The sequence below is a fragment of the Sycon ciliatum genome, chromosome 9 (genome assembly GCF_964019385.1).
Source record: "Sycon ciliatum chromosome 9, ocSycCili1.1, whole genome shotgun sequence".
Taxonomy (NCBI): Eukaryota; Metazoa; Porifera; class Calcarea; order Leucosolenida; family Sycettidae; genus Sycon; species Sycon ciliatum.
In genome coordinates this window covers 28,797,331-28,820,380 of record NC_088651.1, presented here as the reverse complement: position 1 = coordinate 28,820,380, position 23,050 = coordinate 28,797,331, and the positions used below count along the sequence as shown (strand labels likewise).

The following is a 23,050-nucleotide window of genomic DNA, read 5'->3' as shown; positions in this document are numbered from 1 at the left end:
GTTCTCTAGAACACTTGGCTAATTTCAAAAATCCACGGGCGATTGTGGCTCGCTGGCTGAAATTTTTGTCCGAATTTGAGTTCACCATATTGTACAGGGCAGGTCGATCGCACGCTAACGCTGTTGCACTGTCACGCCGCCCTGGCGCTCCGACGACGCTGTTCGTAGGGGCCGTGAACAACGACGTTGGCAACATCCCCACACCCCTCATCCGCCGTTTCAACTGGCCGTGGTCAAGATGGGAAACGGAACAGGAGAAGGACCGAGATCTCGCCCAAGTAGTGTCCTGGCTAGGTATGGACTCTCCGCCTTGCCCACAGGACATGATGGGTAGCAGTCCTGAGGTACGTATTTTGTGGAAAAATCATGAAATGCTGGTTCATCATGAGGGGGTGTTGTGCCATCGTTGGGAGGACCCTTGCCCCGGTAAGCCGTCTATCTTGCAAGTCGTTGTTCCCCGACATTTACGTTTCTTTGGTTTTGCAAGAGTATCATGACCAGGGGGACATACGGGTTCTACACGCCTGCAGAAGAAACTGACGCAACAATTTCACTGGGTAGGCATGAAGAAAGATGTCTTAGATTGGGTTGCAAGTTGTTCTTCCTGTAGCCAGTTGAAACGTCCCATAGGCAGAGGGTCTGGCGCTCCACTACAGTCTTCCTGGACGGGGTATCCTTTTGAGCGAGTAGCAATGGATTTGATCCCTAATTTACCGGAGACAGCGGAAGGGAACCGCCATATTTTGATTGTAGTTGACTATTTCACTAAATGGGTGGAAGCTTTTCCGCTTCCGAGAATGGATGCTTCCACTATTGCTTTGGTGTTTGTCAATGAGTTTGTGTCACGTTTTGGTGCTCCTGATCGGTTGCATACCGATCAGGGCAAAACCTTTGATGGCTCTCTGTTTCGCAGTGTTTGCTTTCTGCTTGGCATAGATAAGACCAGGACAACTGCGTACCATCCACAGAGTGACGGTCTGGTTGAAAGATTCAACCAGACGCTTGATCGTGGCCTGGCGCACTATGTCTGCCGGAATCATCGAGATTGGGACATCAAGTTGCCAGCCTTCTTGATGGGATACCGCTCGACTCCGCAGACTAGTACCGGCTACAGTCCAAGCTATCTGCTCTTTGGTCGGGAGTTATGCCTACCTCAAGACTTGGCATTTGGATTACCGCCAGGAGCAGCATCCGCAGTAGCTTCCAGCCGGAATTTGTGAGTGCTCTCCGCCGACGCCTGGAGGACGCTCAAGCGCAGGTCCGGGAACACCTGGGCAACGTGCACCGCTATCAAGCGCATATCCGTGATCGCAACGCTAAGGCCGTGACGTTCGCAGCAGGTGACGCAGTGTGGCTTCTGGTGCCGGCTATTCCGACGGGTACAACCGCCAAGTTTTCTAGACTGTGGTACGGACCGTACCGTACCTAGACGACGAGAAGCTCTCAGCCGTCACCTACCGCATCAATCTGTCTGACCCACGGCACGTCGGCTGATAGTGCACGTCAACCGGCTGAAAAGTTGCCATCATCGACGGAGTCGGCTGCAGGAGGTCCACAAGCAAGATGAGTCGGACCCACCGCAGCCCATGGCATCCACCCTGACTCCGTCCTACCAGCCTGATGCCACTGATGCCGCCGCCCGAGACGAGGAGGACACCGCTCGGGTATTTGACAGTGCTCCGCCAGTTGGCGTGATGGAAAGGCGAACCCCGCGTTCCCGCCATCCACCCCAGCTGTTTGGGAGTCCCGTCTGGCATGAGTAAGGACTTCAGTGGTATTGTCTAGATTGGTTGTGGCTCATATTACAGCTAGCCTTTGAACAGTTTTGGATCGGAACTCCAATTTTGACCTGCACTCGTTTAGTTAAATTGTTAGCCATAATCTTAGTATACAACCAAAGAAACTGAAGTTAAGTACTGTAAATAGAAAGGTGTTAGAAATAACATCAAGATACACGTGCAATAAAACCACTAGAGGAAACGCAAAAAAGGGTAACAAGATTACATAACCAAAGGCGAGAAGGCACTGAACGAAGTGTCAACCTACGAATACAACTTCAGTGCAACAATGTGCTCTTTTTGCTTACACAAAACAGGCTTATGAATACGTATACAAACTGCCTCTAGGACTTTCAACTGTTGGACATAACGCGCACGACACAGTACAGAAAAATGAGAGTCATCATACACACCAAGACAGTCAGGACGAGATAACAAGTGTAGATACACAGCTGACTTCTTACGATCAACACATTCATCCACCTCATCTCGCTCCTTCCCACCCGACTCCTCCTCGTCCATCTCATCGTCCTCTTCCTCGTTCCGCTCGTCATCCTCACGATCATCATCACCACCATCATCTGCCTCGTCCTCTGTCTCCTCACCAACCGTTTCGTCACCCAATTCCTCTTCCATCCTCTGATCATCCGTCTCATCCTCCGTTTCATTCCAGACCACTTGTCTCCCATTTGCTAGCTGCTCGTCCCGTGAGCGGAGTTGTTCCTCCAGATCCGCTTCACTCACTGACTCATGATACTGCTACTGTTTGTCTGCTACTGTTTGTATACGTATTCATAAGCCTGTTTTGTGTAAGCAAAAAGAGCACATTGTTGCACTGAAGTTGTATTCGTAGGTTGACACTTCGTTCAGTGCCTTCTCGCCTTTGGTTATGTAATCTTGTTACCCTTTTTTGCGTTTCCTCTAGTGGTTATATTGCACTTGTATCTTGATGTTATTTCTAACACCTTTCTATTCATAATCTTAGTCTAATTTATTTGTGACGTTACTTATAACACGAGGACGTATTCTTTTCCGTGTAAGCGGGGGGATATGTCGTATCCATACTATTGACACGTGCCTTTTAGGCCTCTACGGGACAAGTATGCCTTATTTAGGTGTCTAATTACTTATCTATCTCCCGTAAACGGGTTCATAATCGTCTTTATTTTATATCTTCACACAAGGCCTGGGGCCTTCCTTATTTGGTATACGCTGTTATTTCCCCACATGGCTCCCGCTCTTTATGCAACAGTTCGTACAGATATTTACTACGGTTTGATACGCTATTGCATGCGGGACCAGCAATCTCGTGGCCATGGACTTCCATGGCCGCAACTATTGCCATCACCTTCCTTTTCTCTCTCTCTCTCTCTCTCTCTTGCCTTCCGCCTTCAGGCGGAAGCTTCGGCTTTCGTCTGTCTTGCCTTGTGCTCTCAATATCGTCTCTTTAACTAAGTTAACTCCTTTCAAGATGTTTATAGCTGAACGCTGGTGTGAGTGTACGTGTCTGTATATGCCTGAGTGTGTGTGTGTGAGTATGTCAAGGTATATGTGCGTGCGTGCGTAAGAGTAATTCTGTTGGTGGACTCTCTCCAAGTGGCCACCACTGCACGGCCTTGTAATGTGAAGGTTTAGTAAGTAAGTTAGTTCATGTCGAACCGCAGCCTTGGGGTCGAACCCCGGGGCCGACCGGATACGACACCACAAGAGTCGACGGCGGAGGATCAGGAGGAGGCAGTGGGACCGGGACTGCAAGCCGCACCACCCCAGCCAAAGCCGTCGGGGCACTGACGAAGGAACCACCGACGGCAGGAGCAAAGGCGGCGACACAAGCCGGCCCGATGAGCCACCACGCCCACCCTCCTCCACCACCGCCAACAGCGACGGCGGAGCAAGCACAGTCTGTGAGCCAGGATCTGCAAGTTGTGTAGGTATCAGTTGTTTTCTAGGTCGCCCTCGCTTTGGTCTTTGTTGTTGTGCGCAAGGTGGAAGTATGTGACATAGTGTGCGTTTTTTGATGCGTGCGTTCAGGTGCTGAACAGTTCTACCAACATACCGACTAGCGCTTTGTCGGCATTCCACGTTGTAAATAAGATGACTAAGGTGAAGGGCTGGTAGGACATCCTTCCTCACCGTAAACGCACGCATCGTCGTGAAGACGGGCACAAAGTGTACTGCATAGTACAGATTTGACTGCACTGCAAACTTTAGTCGACTCCTGTCCTTTCCAAGGCAAACATAAATAGACGGGACAACTAGCAGGACCATTCAAAGGAGCCTTAGTAGTTTGTTCGACTTTCAACAACTTCTGCAAAAAACACTCAGGGTACCCGTTCTTAACGAAAACTGACCGGAGAAAGTCAAGCTCCTCCTGCAGCTTACAGGATGAACAAATACGCTCCGCACGATCTACAAGGTTACGCACTAAGTTTACTTTATATTGGGAAGAACATCAAGAGTCATATACAATGTACTGACCAGTAAACGTCGGCTTACGATAAACGGTTTTCAGAACGTCACTACTCGTTTTTTCCACCAGCACATCTAGAAATGACAACTTGTTGGACTGTTCATGCTCACATGTGAAGGGTGAATACTATTTAGCACGTCAAGAAACGCGTTACTACGGTCCTCAATATCAAAATATGTGAATGAGTCGTCCACGAAACGTACATAAAGGTCAGGCCACAATGAGTCATCAATTTTCGATTCACAGAAACCGACAAACACGTTTGCCAACACTGGACCAAGGGGCGAACCCATCGCGACACCATCGACTTGTTTGTAGATTCGTAGGGTTTATCAGAGCTTCTTTGCCTGCACTTACAAATACATCCAGGTATTGATGTCAGGTGCCCATCAGCAAAGGACAAAACAGTTCTGTCCGCAGATTGAGTATTTCGCTTCTGCTCTTGTAGCAGTTGAGCACTCTTGCGTGGGGTAGTGCCTTTGCTGTTTGCGTTATGCAGAGCTCACTGACTTGTCAGTTTGAGCACTCTCCGGGCCTGATTGGAAATTTTTATTTCCATTGCTATCAGGTTCGGCCTCATTTCCTCTGTGCTGCGCTGGCGAGTCCACAAAGGACGAAACAGTTCTGTCCGCAGATTGAGTAAATATAAATATAAAGTATAAACGAACTTAGTAGTTGGAACAATCAACTTTATAAATATAAATATAAAATGCGGAAGAAACGGGCTTTTCCAAAAGGGCCAAAAAGGGCGAAAAAAGGGCGAGCACCTTTGAGAAAGGGCTACCTGCTAACTGCCAGCTACCAGCTAACAATGTCCCTCATCTGGCCATTTATAATGTACATACTTGGTCCGCCAAGTTACAACTGGTGCTGATCCCCACACTTGATTTTTTGGTGTTCTGCCTGTGTCACACCTCATAGAACTGGAGCTGCTCGTCAGACTCGTTTGTCAGGGAGGCCAAGATCTGGCTGGTCCTGGGGGAGACCTGGACCTGATGAGACTGGGCTGGATCGTCTACAGTCAAATTTCATAGTCTGGCTTGATGGACAAAAGCTTAGATATTCGATATGCACAGTTGTGTCATGTACATGTACATGTATGCACATGGCAGAAACCAAAATAAAAAATATATAAAAATAAAAAATAAAACCCACCGACCGACCCTGGTACGGATGAGTGAAGTGACCCGAAACAACGAATTAATTCTAGGTGGCCTAGTCTGGTGCTAAATCCCCTGATTCCTGCCACCGGCCGCCCTGCCATACGCAATAGCCCCAGTATGCATATGAAAATTATCTAATTTCACTCACCAGTTTCGTACTTCAAAGTAATTATTTCTTTTTGGTGTCATTGGAAAGCTACAGATGTCCTCTCTCTGAATATCGCCACTAGACACCAAGCAGGAGCAACAGAATCGCCTTCAAGCCTGTTGAGGGCTGCCCTATTGCGCCTGAGCGAGATTCTGTACCCACCACAAATTTTATCGTTTCTCAATTTTTACTCAACGTAGAACGATGATTCAAAATCCTGCAGATTCGTGAAGCTCAAGCGATTCATTTGATCTCTACTCCGCATGCGCTGTGCAGCGAAGAGTCACCGGAAAAGTCCCCGTTTGAGGCACGCCGACGCACTTTGAAGCGCTCTGCGTACAAATTTTCGAAACAATTTCAAGCGTATCCGTGTTTCGTTTCTTCAATACTCAGTTATTGCGCACCGCGCTATATCAACCAACATACCACTGGAAAGCTTATTCTCTCACCTTTCCAATGAGCCATCATTCGCGACGATCGGATAAAGGCCAATGGAGTTACGAAAATTTGAACAGTGGTGTATATGCAACGTACAAGTATGCGCTTTTACTTGATGCACATTATGCGGCATCAGGAAATCAGGGTATGACGTTTTGACGCACATGTGCGGCACCAGTCCGCAAAGGGTTATTTTTTGACAAAAGAGAGGCTGAATCGAAGGAAAAATGTATGAAGGATGCAAATCTCAAAGAAAGAAAGGTGTCACTGAACTCATTCTTCTGAAAATCGCAACCTCAAAATGTTCGTATATTTTGTGTGATTTTCATCAGATATTGGTCTCTAACTCCACAAGAAACATCATACCTGGCATTTCTCACTTTCCACATCATCAAGGGTCTACTATGAACATTTGGCACTTTATTTTAATCAAATTGAGCCACAATGAAGAATTTTAGGGATAATTTAGGCCACACAGTTTTTTATCTAAGTTTCCCGTCCCCCGCGCGCATGTATTTCACAGCCGTTCAAAAAAAAAAGGAACATATGTTTTTGAAAATGCAATACAAATTTAATTCAAACCCAGAAAATCAGAAAAGGAAAAATGTAAACCAAAAGAAAAAGTGGAACATGATTGTTAGCATACGGTAACTCTTATGTTGGCATCATTTGTTCTATTTATTGCATGATTGTGCTCAGCTTACATACACAGTGCGACCAGTGCCACGGGGGGCAACACCCAATGCTGCATGCGCGCGGCGAGCAGGTGTCGTAAAGCTGCCAGACGGACAGCTAACGACCCCCGGTGCGCCTGAAGAGGGCCGTGGGCGAGGTGCAAGGTGAAACCCTGCGAGCGAAGGTGCCTGTCTTCGTCGACCTTGGTAGCCAAGCTTCCTTTGTGTCATCGGCGCTGGTCCACGCTGTCCGACTGCCGAAGGTGGCCTGCCACTGGATGACGTGCGGTCGTTCGATGGCACGGAATTCGAGGCCAAGTTCCGGTTGTACCAGATCCGCGTGACTGGGTTGGACGGCAGGACGCATGTTATCCGAGCGTACGAGAAGCTGGACTTCGATTTGCATATCGAGCCAGTCCCAGACGCGTGTGTCCAGTGGTGGCAGAGTCGTGGCGTCACGTTGAGGGACCAGCAGACCGCCCAGGTCATGGCCGAGCCGCCCTTGTTTAATGAAAATAAACTCAGCAAGGATTAATCTCCCCAGCTACCTAACACTTGGTCCGACTTAGTAAAATGTGCGCTTTGCTTCAAAACTCAAGCATTTGTACAAATGGGCACCAGAACTAAAAAATCTATCAAGAGACAGTAGATAGATAACTACTGTATCGTCTCTTGAGCTGACCTTCTAGTTTTCATCGCTGCTGTTGTCTCTGGGCGCATCTGCAAGTGCTGCACCCTGCAAAAAATGGATAGTTTTTGTCTCCTTCAAGCTACGCTGCGCTTCCTTGATTTTTCCAATCCAGGCCCGATTTTGACAATCGCCTTCGCCTCCTCCTCGTGCAGTGCAACTGCCAGAATGGTAGCTGTAGGGGTATTCAGCCAACATTCCCACGATACCTTCAAATGAGGCGAACAGGTAGACCTCCACGCACCAAAAAATCACTTCTCATCTCCGTGTTCCGCGTACTGACAGTCTGTGTCATACAGTCAGATCGTGCGCGCTCATTGTTACGAATCGATGGGCCACTGCCATAGGCTTGATGAACGATGACGCCTAGCGCCTAGCGCCTCCGAAAACTCCGCACGATCCACGCACAGTATGCGCAGAAAAAATCTCTCTTTATTCGTTTCAGTTTCCAGCCAGTTTTTCGCGTGAGAAGCGACTCCAGGGGTGGTTGTTTATTTCGATCAGCTTCTCATCGATCTCTTCTGCGATCTTAATCCGTCTGCCACCACATCTTGGACGACTGCGAGAGACATCAGTAAACTGGACGACCCGATGCTTGTGCTGCTGCACGAGTTTTTGGATGATGCGTTTGCTGAAATTCTGCCAAGGAAACAGCGAATGCAGCCATTTCAGTACGCCATGAGGGAATCAAGGACGATCGTTTAGGAGTTTCTGGTACTCGTGACAATTCTCCATCGCACTGGGGTCTTGATATCAGCAACAGGTCTTCTCAGTGTTGCGCGTGGAGCAACAGGAGTCCTCTGACGACAACATGTGAACGCGAAATGCACGAGTCGACCAGGAGTTCGAGGCACTGTCTCCTTTAGAGTTCGAGCCAATCCTTCCTCAATATCAGAAATCGATGATTAAAGGACACTGTTAGGTAGCTTGGAAGTTTAATTCGTGCTGTGATTATTTGAATTAGTTTGGCAGCCTTCGGACACGAAGCGCACATTTTTAATAAGTCGGACCAAGTATAATTTTGAAGAAGAAATAACTTACTTCAGCATTATTTATTTCATTGCCATTCGATAAGCCTTTTACATGCAGAATCCCATATACCTGGCTGTGTGTTGAATGTGCAGGACCCTCTTGTGTTTACTGCTATTACCACTAAGAGATGGGCCCTGAAGGCATTTTCACACGATAACGTTTATAAATTAGTTCTATCCAAAGTGAAGAAGCTGCGAAAGCGATATTTTGCCATTTCTTATGAGGCGAGAATTGGTCCGATGTGAAAGCATAGCACACAATGAACACCTAACTGGACCCCTACAAACCTAGTACTTGTACAAAACTTCGTCCATCTGTACAACTTGCATAAAGACCATTGGTCCAGTTCGTCAAAGATTCTTTACTCATACTCACAACTACATCCAGGTATTGATGTCAGGTTTCCATTAGCTGTACAGTTCGGTGATTCATCACCTTGTAAACGGAAGCCAGCATTACACGAGTATTGAACAGCACCTCCAAATGTGACAATTCCCTTGTCACGTGTTCCATTAGCAATCACTGGGGCCTTGCAGGTGATGGCTACAAAACATGGTAAAAGGATGAAAAATGATGCACTTCATATGTTTTTCTTGTTAGTATTCAAGACATGACATCTGTCAATATTCCAGTCAAATGTTTTTGACCTCACAGTCTCCTGCCGACCAATGGCTGCTTCCCAGAGAACATTAAACCTTCCTATCGCAAACGGAAAGGAAAGCCTCTATCCCGGCTAAGTGCAAAAAAAGGTTTCTGGCAAGTCATCATTGAAATTGAGCGATTTACCAGACTAATTGAAGTGTGCGTTTCGTTTCGGATGTTTCCAAAACAAAATAATGCAAAGAACCTTAGTACGGTCTAAACTTCCCAGTTACCAAACACTGTCCTACAGTTGTCCACTTGTGATGTCAGAGAGGAAATATCTCACTGCAGCACTATGTGTACCATTCAATTGGTGTCGTTTGTCAGAGCTTCTCAGTTGCTCATACTTACGAATACATGCAGGTATTGACGTCAGCTTTCCATCAGCTGTACAGTTTGGTGACCGATCTCCTTGTAAATTGAAGCCAGTATCACACGAGTATTGAACAGCACCTCCAAGTTTGACAATCCCCTTGTCACGTGTTCCGTTAACTATCACTGGTGCCTTACAGGTAATGGCTGCAAAAGACCAAGTCACAATAATAGCGTACAAAATTATTCATTTTACCTGTCTTCGCTAGTAGAGTTTTGGCCTAGACCACTGTATGCGAGAGAGTCGACATTCCATGAAAAACGTCATGGGCCAGTGCCAGGAAAGGGAAATGGACAGTCTATGCTGTCGAAGAAGTCAGGCAAGGACTCAGCCACTCACAGCTCCGACCTGACACCATTGCCTCCTCACCGCAAGCGGCGGCATGGGGATTCACCTGACTCCGGCAGCCCACTGCTCAAGAAACTGGACGAAGACCTCCAGCGGCAAGAGTCTGCCGAGCAAGAACAACTGAATGCAGACAGCCAGCAATCATTAAGCTCCTCCTGACCAATGCAGGCGGGCTGCTGTCCAAATTCGGAGAGTTTCACCACACTCTGTTGCTCTCAGGTGCGGATGTTGCCATAGTGACTGAGACGAAACTAACAGTGGATAAATGCTCTCACAGTGCATCCATCATCCCGGGATACTGTGGCCCGATTCGCCGAGACCGAACGCAACACGGAGGTGGCATTGGAGTCTGGATCAAAGCCGGCATCGCGTACCAGCATCTGGATCAGTACCAGTCTGCTGAATTCGAAACAGCCTGGCTCACAGTTGGCCAGTGCAACAGCAAAACTGTCATAGGTGCAGTCTATCGCCCTGGTTCCTGCGCTGACAATGATCTGGCTCTACTCGAGCACTTAGACCAAAACATAGATACCATGCGGCAGCATGGTAAGCACATGATTCTGGCTGGAGATTTTAATGTTCACAGCACGTCCTGGATTGGCAGCTCTCGAACGGCAATCGCAGGGGAGTTCTTGGAAGAAATCAGTGCAACACACTGCCTTGTCCAGCACGTGACCCAGCCAACCCGTGGGCCAAACACATTGGATCTCGTCTTGTCCGACTTTCCTGGCACTGTCCACACAGCAGTATCATCTCCCATCGGGCGCTCTGACCACTGTGTAGTATTGTCCAACTTTCAGGAAATCACTCCTGCACTGGAGCGGCCAACAAGCAGGAAAGTATGGCGTTATGGCCAAGCAGACTGGGGCAGACTGAGGGCACATTTCCGCAGCTTTGACTGGGCTGCTGTCGTCTGCGATGTCCCCGAACTTGCTTGTGAACAACTCACAACTGTAATTCTGGAGGGAATGGACACGTTTATACCATCTAAGACCCTGACAGTACGGACGACAGACCCTTGTTGGTGGACACCTGAGTGCAGCACTGTAGTTCAAGCAAAGACTCGTGCATGGAAACGGTGGCGTCAGCACCCCGATGATGGAGATTTGCGAGCTTCATTCATCGATCGGCCCGAACAGCTGCTATTTTGCTGCGCGCCCAATCATCACATGATGCTCGTGTCAAAGCTAAGCTCAGCTCAGGCTCACTTAACGACAAGCAATGGTGGTCCAACATGAAGAGAGCTGCTGGGATGGAACGTGCCTCTGAGATACCTCTGCTGAAGGACACCGATGGCACAGAGTATCCAACTCGCCAAGCCAAGGCCAATTGCCTCGCCAGGTACTACTCCCAGAAGTGTAGCCTTGCAGATGATGGCATCTCTCCAGACGATCTGCCAGAAATGCAGCATTTGGACCGCCATGGTCTTGACCGCATCCATTTCCGGCTTGCTGATGTACGCCGCCGTCTAGCCAAGCTGAATACATCGAAGGCAACAGGACCTGACAATATTCCAGCAAGAGTCCTAGCTCAGTGTTGCAGTGAGTTTGCAGAACCAGTCACCAAACTGTTCTCACTCTGCTTTCGCCACGGTGTTCAACCTACCAAATGGAAGCTGGCCCATGTGCTTCCAGTCTTCATGCTCGGATCCCAAGAATTACCGGCCAGTCTCACTGTAATAGGTAGCCGAGTGGTAGGCGCGGTGCAATTAACAATAATTACTTTTATTCTACTTTCAGGTACACACCTGAGATATAATCGTTAATGAAAGAAGGAACGGCAAAATAACTGACTTTCTCTCCGGTGCTCACCTGGAGGTTGAATAGCTCGTTATTATCAAAATCTCATCTTCATCAAAACAGAAATGCGCAGCCGCTTTTATGCAGCAGCTGCCGTACGCTTACATACGGAGATACACTAAATATACATCAGGCAAAGCTCCGTATTAGTTCCGTACTGCTTCCGTATTGGTCGGGCAGGGATACTACACTCACTACTATCCATCCTGTCAAAAGTAATGGAGAGCATAGTAAACAAGCAGCTCGTGGATTATCTGGAGCGTTTCAATATTCTGCCCGACAGTCAATATGGCTTTCGGCAAGGAAGAGGCACGTGCAACATCCTCACTGCTTTGCGCACTGAGTGGGTCAAGACTGTCAGCGATGGAGGGTACGCTCACATGGTGGCGGTGGACATAGCAGGAGCATTTGATCGGGTATCACACTCTGGGCTGATTTTCAAAGCCAAGAACGTTGGCATTGGTGGCTGCCTACTGCACTGGCTGCAGGATTACCTCCTGAACCGCAAACTATCAGTCCTCGTCCACGGCGACTCATCCTCTCCGGCGCCCATAACAGCAGGTGTGCCCCAAGGCAGTGTCCTTGGCCCGACACTTTTCCTCTTTGTATGTGTCTGACCTGGATCAGTGCCTGTCTCCCGAGACGCGCCTAAGTTCCTTTGCAGACGACACAACCCTCTACAGCCTCATCCGCACGCAGGACAATATGCATGACATGACTGCCGCCTTGCAATCCAGCCTCAAGCGTCTTGAAGAGTGGGGAGAACGCTGGCGCATCAGATTCGAGCCCTCTAAATCGCAACAGCTGCTGATGACTACGAAAGCCACACACCCTGCTGTCCCTGACATCAAGTTTGGAGGTTTCGTTGTTCCGGAAGCCAACACCATCAAGCTTCTTGGAGTGACATTTGACGCCAAGCTGTCATTCCGGGATCACTTGCACTCAATTGCGACAAGTGGCTGCCAGAGACTGGGTGTTCTCCGTCGGGCTTGCCGGGTGTTAGATTACCATGGCCGGCTTTGTGCGTACAAGGGATTTGTGCGACCCATCCTCGAGTATGCTCCCCTTGTGTGGATGGGAGCTGCATCCAGCCACCTCGCCCGACTCGACCGTGTACAGAAACGTGCAATGGCCATTATTGGCCCTGTTGCCCTTTTCCAAAGCCTGTGCCACCGCCGGATTGTATCTGGGCTGGTATACCTGTACAAGCTCCAGTGCATCCCAGGACCACCCCAGCTCACCGCCATGATCCCACCTCCAGCCAACCATGTAGAAGCTCGGCGCACCCGGAGTCAACCCCCTCCTGGCCAGCAGCACCATGTGTAGCTGCAGCAAGTCCTGGACAGGAGAGCACCTGCCTATGCTTCTCGCTCCTTCCCGTTTTCTGTAGCCTCAGTATGGAACAGCTTGCCAAGCAAAATTGTACTCAGCTTGAAGCGGCTCCACACGTTCAAAGAAGATGTCCATAAGTACCTCACGCACCAACACTGGCTGATGGCTACCGACTTCTACGGATGAACTCCTGGCTGTGGCACGGGTCATGTTCCTTGGTTCGGCTCTGCTGATGATATTGGGCTTCATTTACCTTTTATTATTAATTTTTTATTTAGTTTGTTTTGTTTGTTATGATTTCTTGGTTTCCCACCCGGTTTAGTTATATTTTAAATTATTATTTGGTGCAGCTTTAGCGCTATGTGGTTTATTATTTTCCTTTTTCTTAATTTCGTATTTGGCGCTTTTGGGCGTCATTATTTTCTTCTCATTATTTCGCACCAAGTTATTATTTGCGGTATTCTCTAGCTTCTGTTTGTTTTGCAGTTGTTCTTGTGCAACCCCAACCCCCCCCCCCACACACACACACATTTTTCGATGCCTAGTTGCAACGCTGACGCCGAGACCTCTGGTCGGTTGAGTTGCTCCCAGCACATCAGCACGGCGTCCCTACATCCCCTATGTTTTGTCCTTTTCCTCGTTTCTTTTTGTTCTCCACCTGTTTTCCAGTAGGGCTGTGTCAATAGTAAAAAAATAAAAAATAAAAGACTTCAAGATATCGTGATATACCCGATCATCCATATTGACCCCACAGTCTCCAACAAGCTCATGGCAGCAACTCAGACATCACATGTCCAATGAAGCTTCACAAGGCAAACCCACAAGAAAAAACCACTCTCCTGCTAAATGCAAAACGTTTCGGACAATTCTTCATTGAATTTGAGTTTTTGGTCAGACTTATTGAAGGGTGTGTTTCGCTTCCGAAGTCTGCAAGACAATTTCAAATAATCTCAGGTCGGTACAACTTCCCACCTACTTGAAGTACCTAACAATGTACTCTCATTTTTCTTTTTTGATGTTTAAGCAGAAATAGCTCTCTTCACCATTATTTCCCTGCCATTCAATTATTGGTGAGATGCGTCACAGCTTCTTTGCCTCAGTACTGGTACTGACAAATACATCCAGGTATTGATGTTAGGTTCCCATAAGCTGTACAGTTTGGTGATCCATCACCTTGTAAACGGAAGCCAGCATCACACGAGTATTGAACAGCATCTCCAAATTGGACAATCCCCTTGTCACGTGTTCCGTTAGCAATTATTGAGGCTTTGCAGGTAATGGCTGAACATGATTAAAATAAACAAACGTTTCGGATACACCAGTTTTAGCATAGCTACAAAGAGGACTAAGTGTACTGTCAGAATTTCCTATAATATCGAAAATGTATGTGTAAAATGTTATACTATGATCGCAAGGCACACAACGAAAGGGAAAGAGAGAATTAGGTCAGAACTGTTTTCTTGTTATAATCATCAGTGAATCTACATAACAATGGAATGGGGATTACTTGTACTTGAAACTAATCTTATCTGGACAAATAAAATGAAAGAAAGGGAAAAAGAGCGAAACAAAAGGTGATTGTACTACATGTATTTAGCGGGGGAGAATTTAAGCAGGTAACAACATGCCGGTGTGAATCATCATCAGCATCAGCAAACCAAAGCAAACCTGAATAGACGAAAGGAAGTGTGAACGGTGGGGTGGGGTGGGGGGGGGGGCAATCACACTCACCACACTCGCACTAAACTACTACTTTTATAAATACAGTTTGAGGATGATATCACTTTCCTTCTGTACACACAACACTGGCTTGTCCAAGTGAATTAAAATTGCCTCTAAACTTTAAGCTGCATAATATGAGTATGACTAGCACAACATGACACAGTGAAAGAAGAATCTGAGTATGAATGACAACAATCAGGGTGACCTACCAAATACAGTGGTCCCTCTATAATCCGGCACCATTTGTGCCACGAAAATCTGCTGGATTAGGGAGGGTGCTGGATTAACAAATCTGATTTACTGCTGCAATGTGCATGAAGAGGACATTTGGCTACTGAAAATTGTGCTGGTTTATCGAGGGTGCTGGATTATAAAGTGCCGGATTAGAGAGGGACGACTGTACCTGTAAACGGCCGGCAATTTACAGGTATTTGGTTGGTCACCCTGTACACTGTCAGCAGTTTACAGGTATTTGGTAGGTCACCCTGATTTTTGGCATTTGTGCTGTTTCTATCACCTCTCTGCTGTATTTATTACATTGTCCATGTTCATTTGATTTTGCCTGTATTTCACCTGAAGATAGGCTGGCGATCATAATGAAATATATTAGTGACAAATTTCAATATGTTCAAGAGCCTGAAGTGTGTCATTTTTCTCAGTATCTTTGCATTCTTGTCTCCAAGTAAATTGTTCAGGCATACACGTGCAGGTCCTCGGTCATTATAACGAGTCAACTTAGTACACAAACCCCGATAGTAAATTGAAATCTGAAATCCCCTGGCGAAACATAGTCTGTACCACTGTTTACAGGTCCGGTTATAACATGATTCGTTAGTACATAAAATTCGTTATAACGACCCCTGCCCAGGTCCCTGGAGTGCCAAACCCTCACTATAAGATGATATTGCCCATTCAGGACCAAGGCCAAAACACATAGCAGAAAACAGAAAGACACAACTTATTATATCTATTTTGTCGTAGATATGGATCATCGTTTGCATCCAAGGAAGTGCAGGTTCCTGCACGAGTACGAGGGCAGTACCGCGGAATCCAGCTCGCGCCACGATAGCGGCAAGGGCTGGATGAACAGCGGTACTGGCCGAGTATGAGTGACTGGAACGTGTTTCCCGTGTGTACCCAAGCCAGATAAAGAGATACATGACAGACACACCAGTGACCTGCATTGTGTTTTGTGATTGTTTTCTGGTGGATTCTACAGTTTTTTGTAGTAGTCCATATTGCTTTTTTTCTCGCGGTGCCATGGACATTGTCGACTGGGCGTCGGGCATTCTGACTGTTCTGTTCCTACCGATTTTTCCCACGTCTTGATCGGAATCCGCGGCAAATTGCGCGGATCCTGCAGGTTGCTGAGCATTGCGCGCTTTGGTTGAGGCTCGTCCGGCTCGTCCAAGATCTCCTTCGTGAGCGACTCCGCAATAAAAGTTTCAGTCTCTTCCTCAACTTTTCGGAGGAGCTCATTCACATCGCCAATATAGTTCAACGAAGGGGCTTCTTTTCTCCCAGTTCCAGTGAAAGACCTTGAAGTAGAGAGTCAGTCCAGTGGCTTCTGCCCGACGGGCAGTGGAGTGCGTTCCTGCCCGTCGTCAAGTGACGACGGGCAGTGGAATCCGTTCCTGCCCGTCGTCACTTGACGACGGGCAGTGGATCCAGTTCCATCACCTTTGAGCAGGCAAGACCGCGCTTTCCAGCCCGTGCTGTTTGATCTGTCATTGGTAAACTCCAAGGCGACCATCACGTGACATATGGGAAGAGCTAAGCTGGAGATTTTTCAATTATCTTATTTATAACCAGTTGAGGCGTCGACAATTTATGTTGTATCGAGGATAGCCAAGGTCAGTAAGAATTAGAATCTATTTCACCTTTAGCTGAAAGTCTTGTCACAAGATAAGTCTCATTACAAGACAACTTTTGTTATGGCCCAGAGGTTATCTACTAACGATGGAGGACCTGTACATATATATATACTTGTTAGTAAATTAACTTGATCTCGCAACACATTGATACCAGAGGAACACAATGCTTTGACTGGTTTGTCTTGCAAGATTCCCACTCAGGCATACACCGATCATTCAGTGCCATTCAATTGGTGGTGAGGTTTAGCAGAGCTTCTTTGCCCATACTTACGAATACATCGAGGTAGTGATGTCAGGTTTCCGTCAGCTGTACAGTTTGGTGATCCATCACCTTGTAAACGAAAGCCAGTATTACATGAGTATTTAACAGCACCTCCAAATTGGACAATCCCTTTGTCACGTGTTCCGTTAGCAATCATAGTAGCATTGCAGGCAATAGCTGCAAAAGATCATGTCATATAATGGCAGAAAAATAATACACTTAACATTTTGGCAATAAATAAGATAAATTGTGCACTCAAAACAACAGCAAAAATGAAGAAAGTCAAGTTCCATAACGTTTTCTTGTGACTGTCATCAGTGGAACGCCGTCACATAAAAATGTAATAACTAAAACACACACTTATATACATGTAAGAGCGGAAGGGAAAAACTTGAAAACAGAGCAGAACCGAGGAGAAGCAAGAGACTAGCAGAGGCACGACTGAGACAAGTGGAGAGCACAAGGCAAGGAGACGCAGGAGGAAGCACAGGCACGGCACAGAACGAATCAAGGAGAGGGAAGCGGTGTCGCGAGGAGATGGAGACTGATGACGACGAATACGAGTGCGATGGGATGGACGGCGGCATTGGAATGGAGGTGGAGGATGAGAGTAGTGATGAGGAGGAGTTTGATGTTGACAAGAGGAAGTCTGCAGTGTACAAGCATTTGGTGTCCAGTCCAGAATGTCGTAAGGTGTTTGACGATTCCTGGTTTAGTGTTATCCGTTGCGCACGTTTCTTCAAGCAATTGCAGGTGTTGGAAGCTGTGTATATTCGTACTCGTGACCCTGTGCTATGTAAACAGAAAGAAAACGTTGTATCACTCACACTCTTCAAGTAATACACACGCACCATTACATTCATTCACACAGTATCACATTCATCTGCCACTACCTTTCTCACATACACTATATTCACACATTGCAAAGGTGCAAACTTCGCTTTTTGTACTTGTTAGCTGCTGTATTTCTACCTGAAACCATATTAGCTACATGTATATAAGTGTGTGTTTTAGTTATTACATTTTTATGTGACGGCGTTCCACTGATGACAGTCACAAGAAAACGTTATGGAACTTGACTTTCTTCATTTTTGCTGTTGTTATGAGTGCACAATTTATCTTATTTATTGCCATTTTACGACTATTGTCTCCTCGTCGATTGTTTAAATACTTAACATTTTGGTGGTAAAAGTCTTCAGGATATGACATGTGTCAATACTCCAGCCCAAATTTATTGACCCCACAGTCCCCTGCTGACTCATAGCAGCTATCCAGAAAACAGGAATATGTCCATTGACCCTTATATGGCAAACACACAGGAAAGCGCCTAAACCTGCCAAAGCCGAAAGGTTTCTGACAATTTATCATGGTGTTTGAGAACTTGCGGTAAATTCTAAAATGTGTGCTTCGCTTCTGGCATTTCCCAGACAACAGAAATTCATCCCAGGGCGGTATAAGCTTCCCAGCTACCTAACACTGTCCTCCAGATATCGATTTGTGATGTTGAAGGAGAAAGGGCTCATGTCAGCAGTATTAATTTTGACAAGCACACAGTACGTGAGGTTTGTCAAAGCTTTTTTGCACATACTTACAAAAACATGTAGGCATTGATGTCAGATTCCCACCAGCTGTACAGTTTGGTGATCCATCACCTTGTAGACGGAAGCCAGCATTACACGAATATTGAACAGCACCTCCAAATTTGACAATCCCCTTGTCTCGTGTTCCGTTACCAATCACTGGGGCGTTGCAGATAATGACTGAACAAGATTGAAAATGCAAGGATTGCAATAAACAGAACCAGCTGATGTGTCATTTCGCGAAGGTTTTACTGAGATGTCTAGAATCAATTCTAGAGAAATTTGTATTGGGCAAAGAAATAACTATGATGGAAATGTAATGTGAAGAACAATAATAGGAACGATAAAAATATAACAATGAATCAAACTATCTTTCGTACAACGCTCATCAGGAAGCATCGTTGTACTGGTTAACGAAGTTCGCTAGTTTCATGCATTTTTTATTAACATATTTTCCCACTTTCTCTAGAATTTGTCCGGGACATCTCAATAAAACATTCTTCAAAGGACGCTTCAGCTGGTTCTGTTTACTGCAATCCTTAAATTATTGTCACCTCGCCACCTTTTCCAAGATTAAAAATCATGAAATAAAATGCACAATGATGCAATTCAAATGTATTTTTGCCACAATCTTCAAGACATGAGCCTCGCCGACTGACATGGATCTGCGAACTGTATTCACATCAGCACGAGCCGAGGCTAAGCGAATGTCCCGACGCCTCAGGGCCCAGTATTACAAGAATCTTCTCACACGGAGTCAGGCAAATGCGCGCCTCACTTGGAAGACAATAAACGAGCTCAGCGGCCGGACCAAAACTTCCACTCCACCCTCTGTCAGTATAGCAGCACTCAGCGAGCAATTCAGTGGAGTAGTCTCCGATCCAAGTAGACCTGTGCAGCTATCCTTACCTTGTGGTCCGTCACCACGGGAACCTTTGCGGGAATTCCAGGCCACTAGTGTTGAGGAGGTATTCACCTTTCTCGTGAGACTCGATGCTCGTAAAGCTGAGGGCAGCGACAGTATTCCGGCATTCATCCTGAAGCATTGTGCAGCAGCCCTCGCCCCGTCGCTATCCATATTAATTAATGCATCCCTTTCGTCTGGCATTGTGCCCGTCTCCCTGAAGATTGCAAATGTTCGACCCCTATTTAAGTCTGGTGACAAGAACGCATCTCGCAATTACCGTCCCATATCTTTGCTGCCAGTAGCATCGAAGATCTTGGAGAAGATAGTCCACAAACGCCTGTGTGACTTCTTACAAACCCATTCACTTTTGCCCGCCAATCAGTTTGCGTACCGGCCACAACACTCCACGGAAGATGCCTTGACCTTGGCCATGGACCGCTATCTGTCGTCAGCAGACCATCAGCTACATACTGGCGCAGTACTAGTGGACACCAGCAAGGCATTCGATAAAGTACGGCACCAGCTCATGATCCAAGATTTGTTTGCTTTGGGTGTATCTTCGACTGTTTTGCGTTGGTTTGCGAGCTACTTCACGGACCGTCGAGAGAGAGTAGTTCTGGCGAGTGGGCAGTGCTCGGGCCTAACTGCATGCGAGTGTGGAGTCCCTCAGGGTAGTGTACTGGGTCCTTTGCTGTTTTCACTATACACCATGGACGTCCATAGCGTCACCAGCCCAGCACACTCCCAGCTGTTTGCGGATGACATCCTTCTCGACACCGCAAGCAGATCCGTAGCAACCCTAAATCAAGTCTTATCAGTTGCTGTGTCAAACTTGGCTGACTACCTACACGGGAAAGGCCTGGTTTTAAACCCTGACAAGACGCAGGTCTTAGCCATTGAGGCATCACGCCGTAGTACCCTGGTACTCAACGTTAACTGCAACGGGACGCCTCTCACCCAGACCACCACTGCTCGCTTTCTGGGCCTACCGATCGATTCCTGTCTTCGGTGGGACGCGCAGGTCTCCAGCATAGTACGTTGAACTTCCCAGAAGGTAACCACCCTGAGAACCATCCGCCCGTCGCTATCTGAACGCCAGTCGCTCCTCTTCTATTCTGCCCTTATACTTTCTGACATGCTTTATGGATTAAACGCGCTCTTCGCTGCCCTCACGGCTCAGCAGCGGCACCAGCTCACTGTCCTCGACAGGCGATGTGTTCGCTGCGTAGCCAATCTGCCCTTCCCGTCCCGTACCACTTCTATATACACTCGCCTTTCCCTGACCCCTGTAATTGAACGTGCCAAATGCAAACTCCGTTTCCTTATGCACCGTGTCCACACCAGCAGCATCAGCCCTCTTTTGAAAGATAGAGTAGCACTCCAACCTCCCAGTAACACCCGTGGCAATGGCAATTGCAAATACGTTGTTCCGCTAACTCGGCGAACATCTGGTGACAGCCGACCATTGGTTTCCGCCGTGAAGCTTTGGAACACCCTGCCACAGGAACTCACGTCCGCTCGTCGTCCAACCCCGTTTAAAAGATTGCTCAAAGTGTTTTTCTACGGTTAATATGGCCGAATAGCACCTCCCTATGGCATAGGTCCTCATCTTCCTATTTCTCCCTGATTGTTACTTCGTTCGAACTTGACTTGTAATTACCGGTACAAATACTTCAAAGAGTTGGTGGACAAGCCGTTGATTATTCACTCTCATTGTAATATCAAAAAGTATTCTTTCTAGACCAAAGAGTGGTATATTTGATAACATTTAATAACGATAGAATTTTTTTTTTTTTTTTAATGATACTTCTCCAGACGTTTCGTTGTTCTGAACAACATCGTCAGTGGATAAAGAATTCTTTATCCACTGACGATGTTGTTCAGAACAACGAAACGTCTGGAGAAGTATCATTAAAAAAAAAAAAAAAAATTCTATCGTTATTAAATGTTATCAAATATACCACTCTTTGGTCTAGAAAGAATACTTTTTGATATTACAAATACTTCCTTTTGACTGTTTTCTCATTTTTGTAACTGAAGCTTTATCGAGCCACACTTTTTATGCTATCGCCATCATGATATTGGGCATCAATGCCCGTTCGGTTCGCGATGTAAAATAAAACTTCAAACAAACAAACTCAAAAGGAATCTTGGAAAGATGACTCAATTGGCCATTGAACCGCCCAACGGCCGACATCCCCTGAAATCCCCAAACTAGGGTGGGCTTGAAATGATCCCACTTATGGGCTCACCATACCTCAGTAAGTGGGTGAGGACAAGGTGCAGAAAAAGGATTGACGGCATCAGGGTATCCGTCCGAGAATCCAACTGCAGTTACCCCTGCCCCCAGTGAAGGTAATACTTGCTACTAGTGTGGGTGGCTGAATCAGAGTGGATTTGATATAAACTTCACTAGCACCATTGATTACACAAGAGTTAATCCAGGCAGAAGCAGTCCATGGTTAACATGTATGTATACTTCAAATAGAAAGTATAATGAACCCTGAAACCAATAAAGGTGGTAGGTACAACAATACATCTTCAAGCAGCCGAGTCCGTTAGCAACATACCCAACACTATCTGGCATAAGTTACCCACCAACTGAGCTAGCTGGCATCACACACACACACACACACACACACACACACACACACACACACACACACACACACACACACACACACACACACACACACACACACACACACACACACACACACATACACATATCCTACCTTGCGACAACGGCAGAGTGATAGTATGCCGAGCGGAAGCCGTATGTAGCGATGTGTACAGTGAATTGTTGTACATAGATGTCTTGTTGAAGCCATTGTCCGTCAGACACAAATCAATAGTGAGGTTACCTGAATCATAACCCGGACGCAGAACATCAACCAGTGATAGATTGCCAACTATATCAAGTTGTACTCCAGTACCATTGGATAGATCAAGCAGTTGGAGATGTGACGCAACTCTGATGTTGTTGCTGCCACAGATTGTATACGAGGAGAGTCCGGTGGCGGGTGCGGATACGTTTATGGTGAGCGGTATGGTGTGTAGACCACTGTAATCTACTGCACTAGTAATCATTGGTGCTTGGCGACGTACAAGATCCAAGTGAATTATGCAATTACCCTTGATCCCCAAAAACATCACTTCTAAACTTGAAACATAGCCAAAAGGCCTATCTCTGGCTGCGTTTGATAAGTCTGTTCTCAAGATGGGTCGTGGCACTCCGCCGATGAATCCTAAAAAAGAAGTATCCAAACTTCCATACAAGCCCGGCAGAGGATCATTCACCAATGGAGGCGTAAGGACTCCTCCGATATTGGATGGCATCGTAAACTCTTGAACTAGTGTATCACGTGGAGAATCGTCCGCTAGGAGGGCATATGATGTAGACATTGGAATGCAGGTAGCTAAATAGGACAAAGAAAAGCAAAGACAACTACAATGTACAGTTTCCTCGGAGACAAGAATGCAATGCTACTGAGAAGAAGAAGACACTTCAGCCTCCCGACCATCTTGAAGTTATGCCCATTTGTTGTCCGTTTTATCACACAACATTTCACGCTTCTTAAATCTACTCAGCACACTTGAACGTTTTCCCCATTTCAGTCTTTCTATGGGTATGGGTCACGCATTCGTCGCTGCTGTTTTAGCTCTTCTTCCTTGCCCTGTTTCTATGATCTCTCTACTGTACTTAACTGCAAGCCAAAAATATGTACTACAGTTGTGGCAAGTGAAATGCAACACTTGGCATAAGGGACTGCAGCATGCAATCTGCAGCCCCTGCAGCCCTGCATACGTAAAGTACACG

At 46.7% G+C, this 23,050-nt stretch overlaps 1 protein-coding gene across 1 annotated transcript in view; it reads right to left on the bottom strand.

Moving 5' to 3' along the window:
- Positions 1-22,354, bottom strand: part of LOC135824649 (cadherin EGF LAG seven-pass G-type receptor 1-like) — a 182,108-nt gene extending 159,754 nt beyond the window's left edge. The window contains exons 1-5 of the mRNA XM_065337369.1: positions 21,966-22,354; positions 18,336-18,503; positions 16,753-16,920; positions 9,385-9,552; positions 8,767-8,934 (exon numbers count right to left, since the gene is read on the bottom strand). Of these exons, the coding sequence (XP_065193441.1) occupies positions 8,767-8,934; positions 9,385-9,552; positions 16,753-16,920; positions 18,336-18,503; positions 21,966-22,320 (1,027 nt within the window). The 5' untranslated portion in view covers positions 22,321-22,354. The remainder of the gene's footprint in view (positions 1-8,766; positions 8,935-9,384; positions 9,553-16,752; positions 16,921-18,335; positions 18,504-21,965) is intronic.
- Positions 22,355-23,050: the final 696 nt, after the last annotated feature.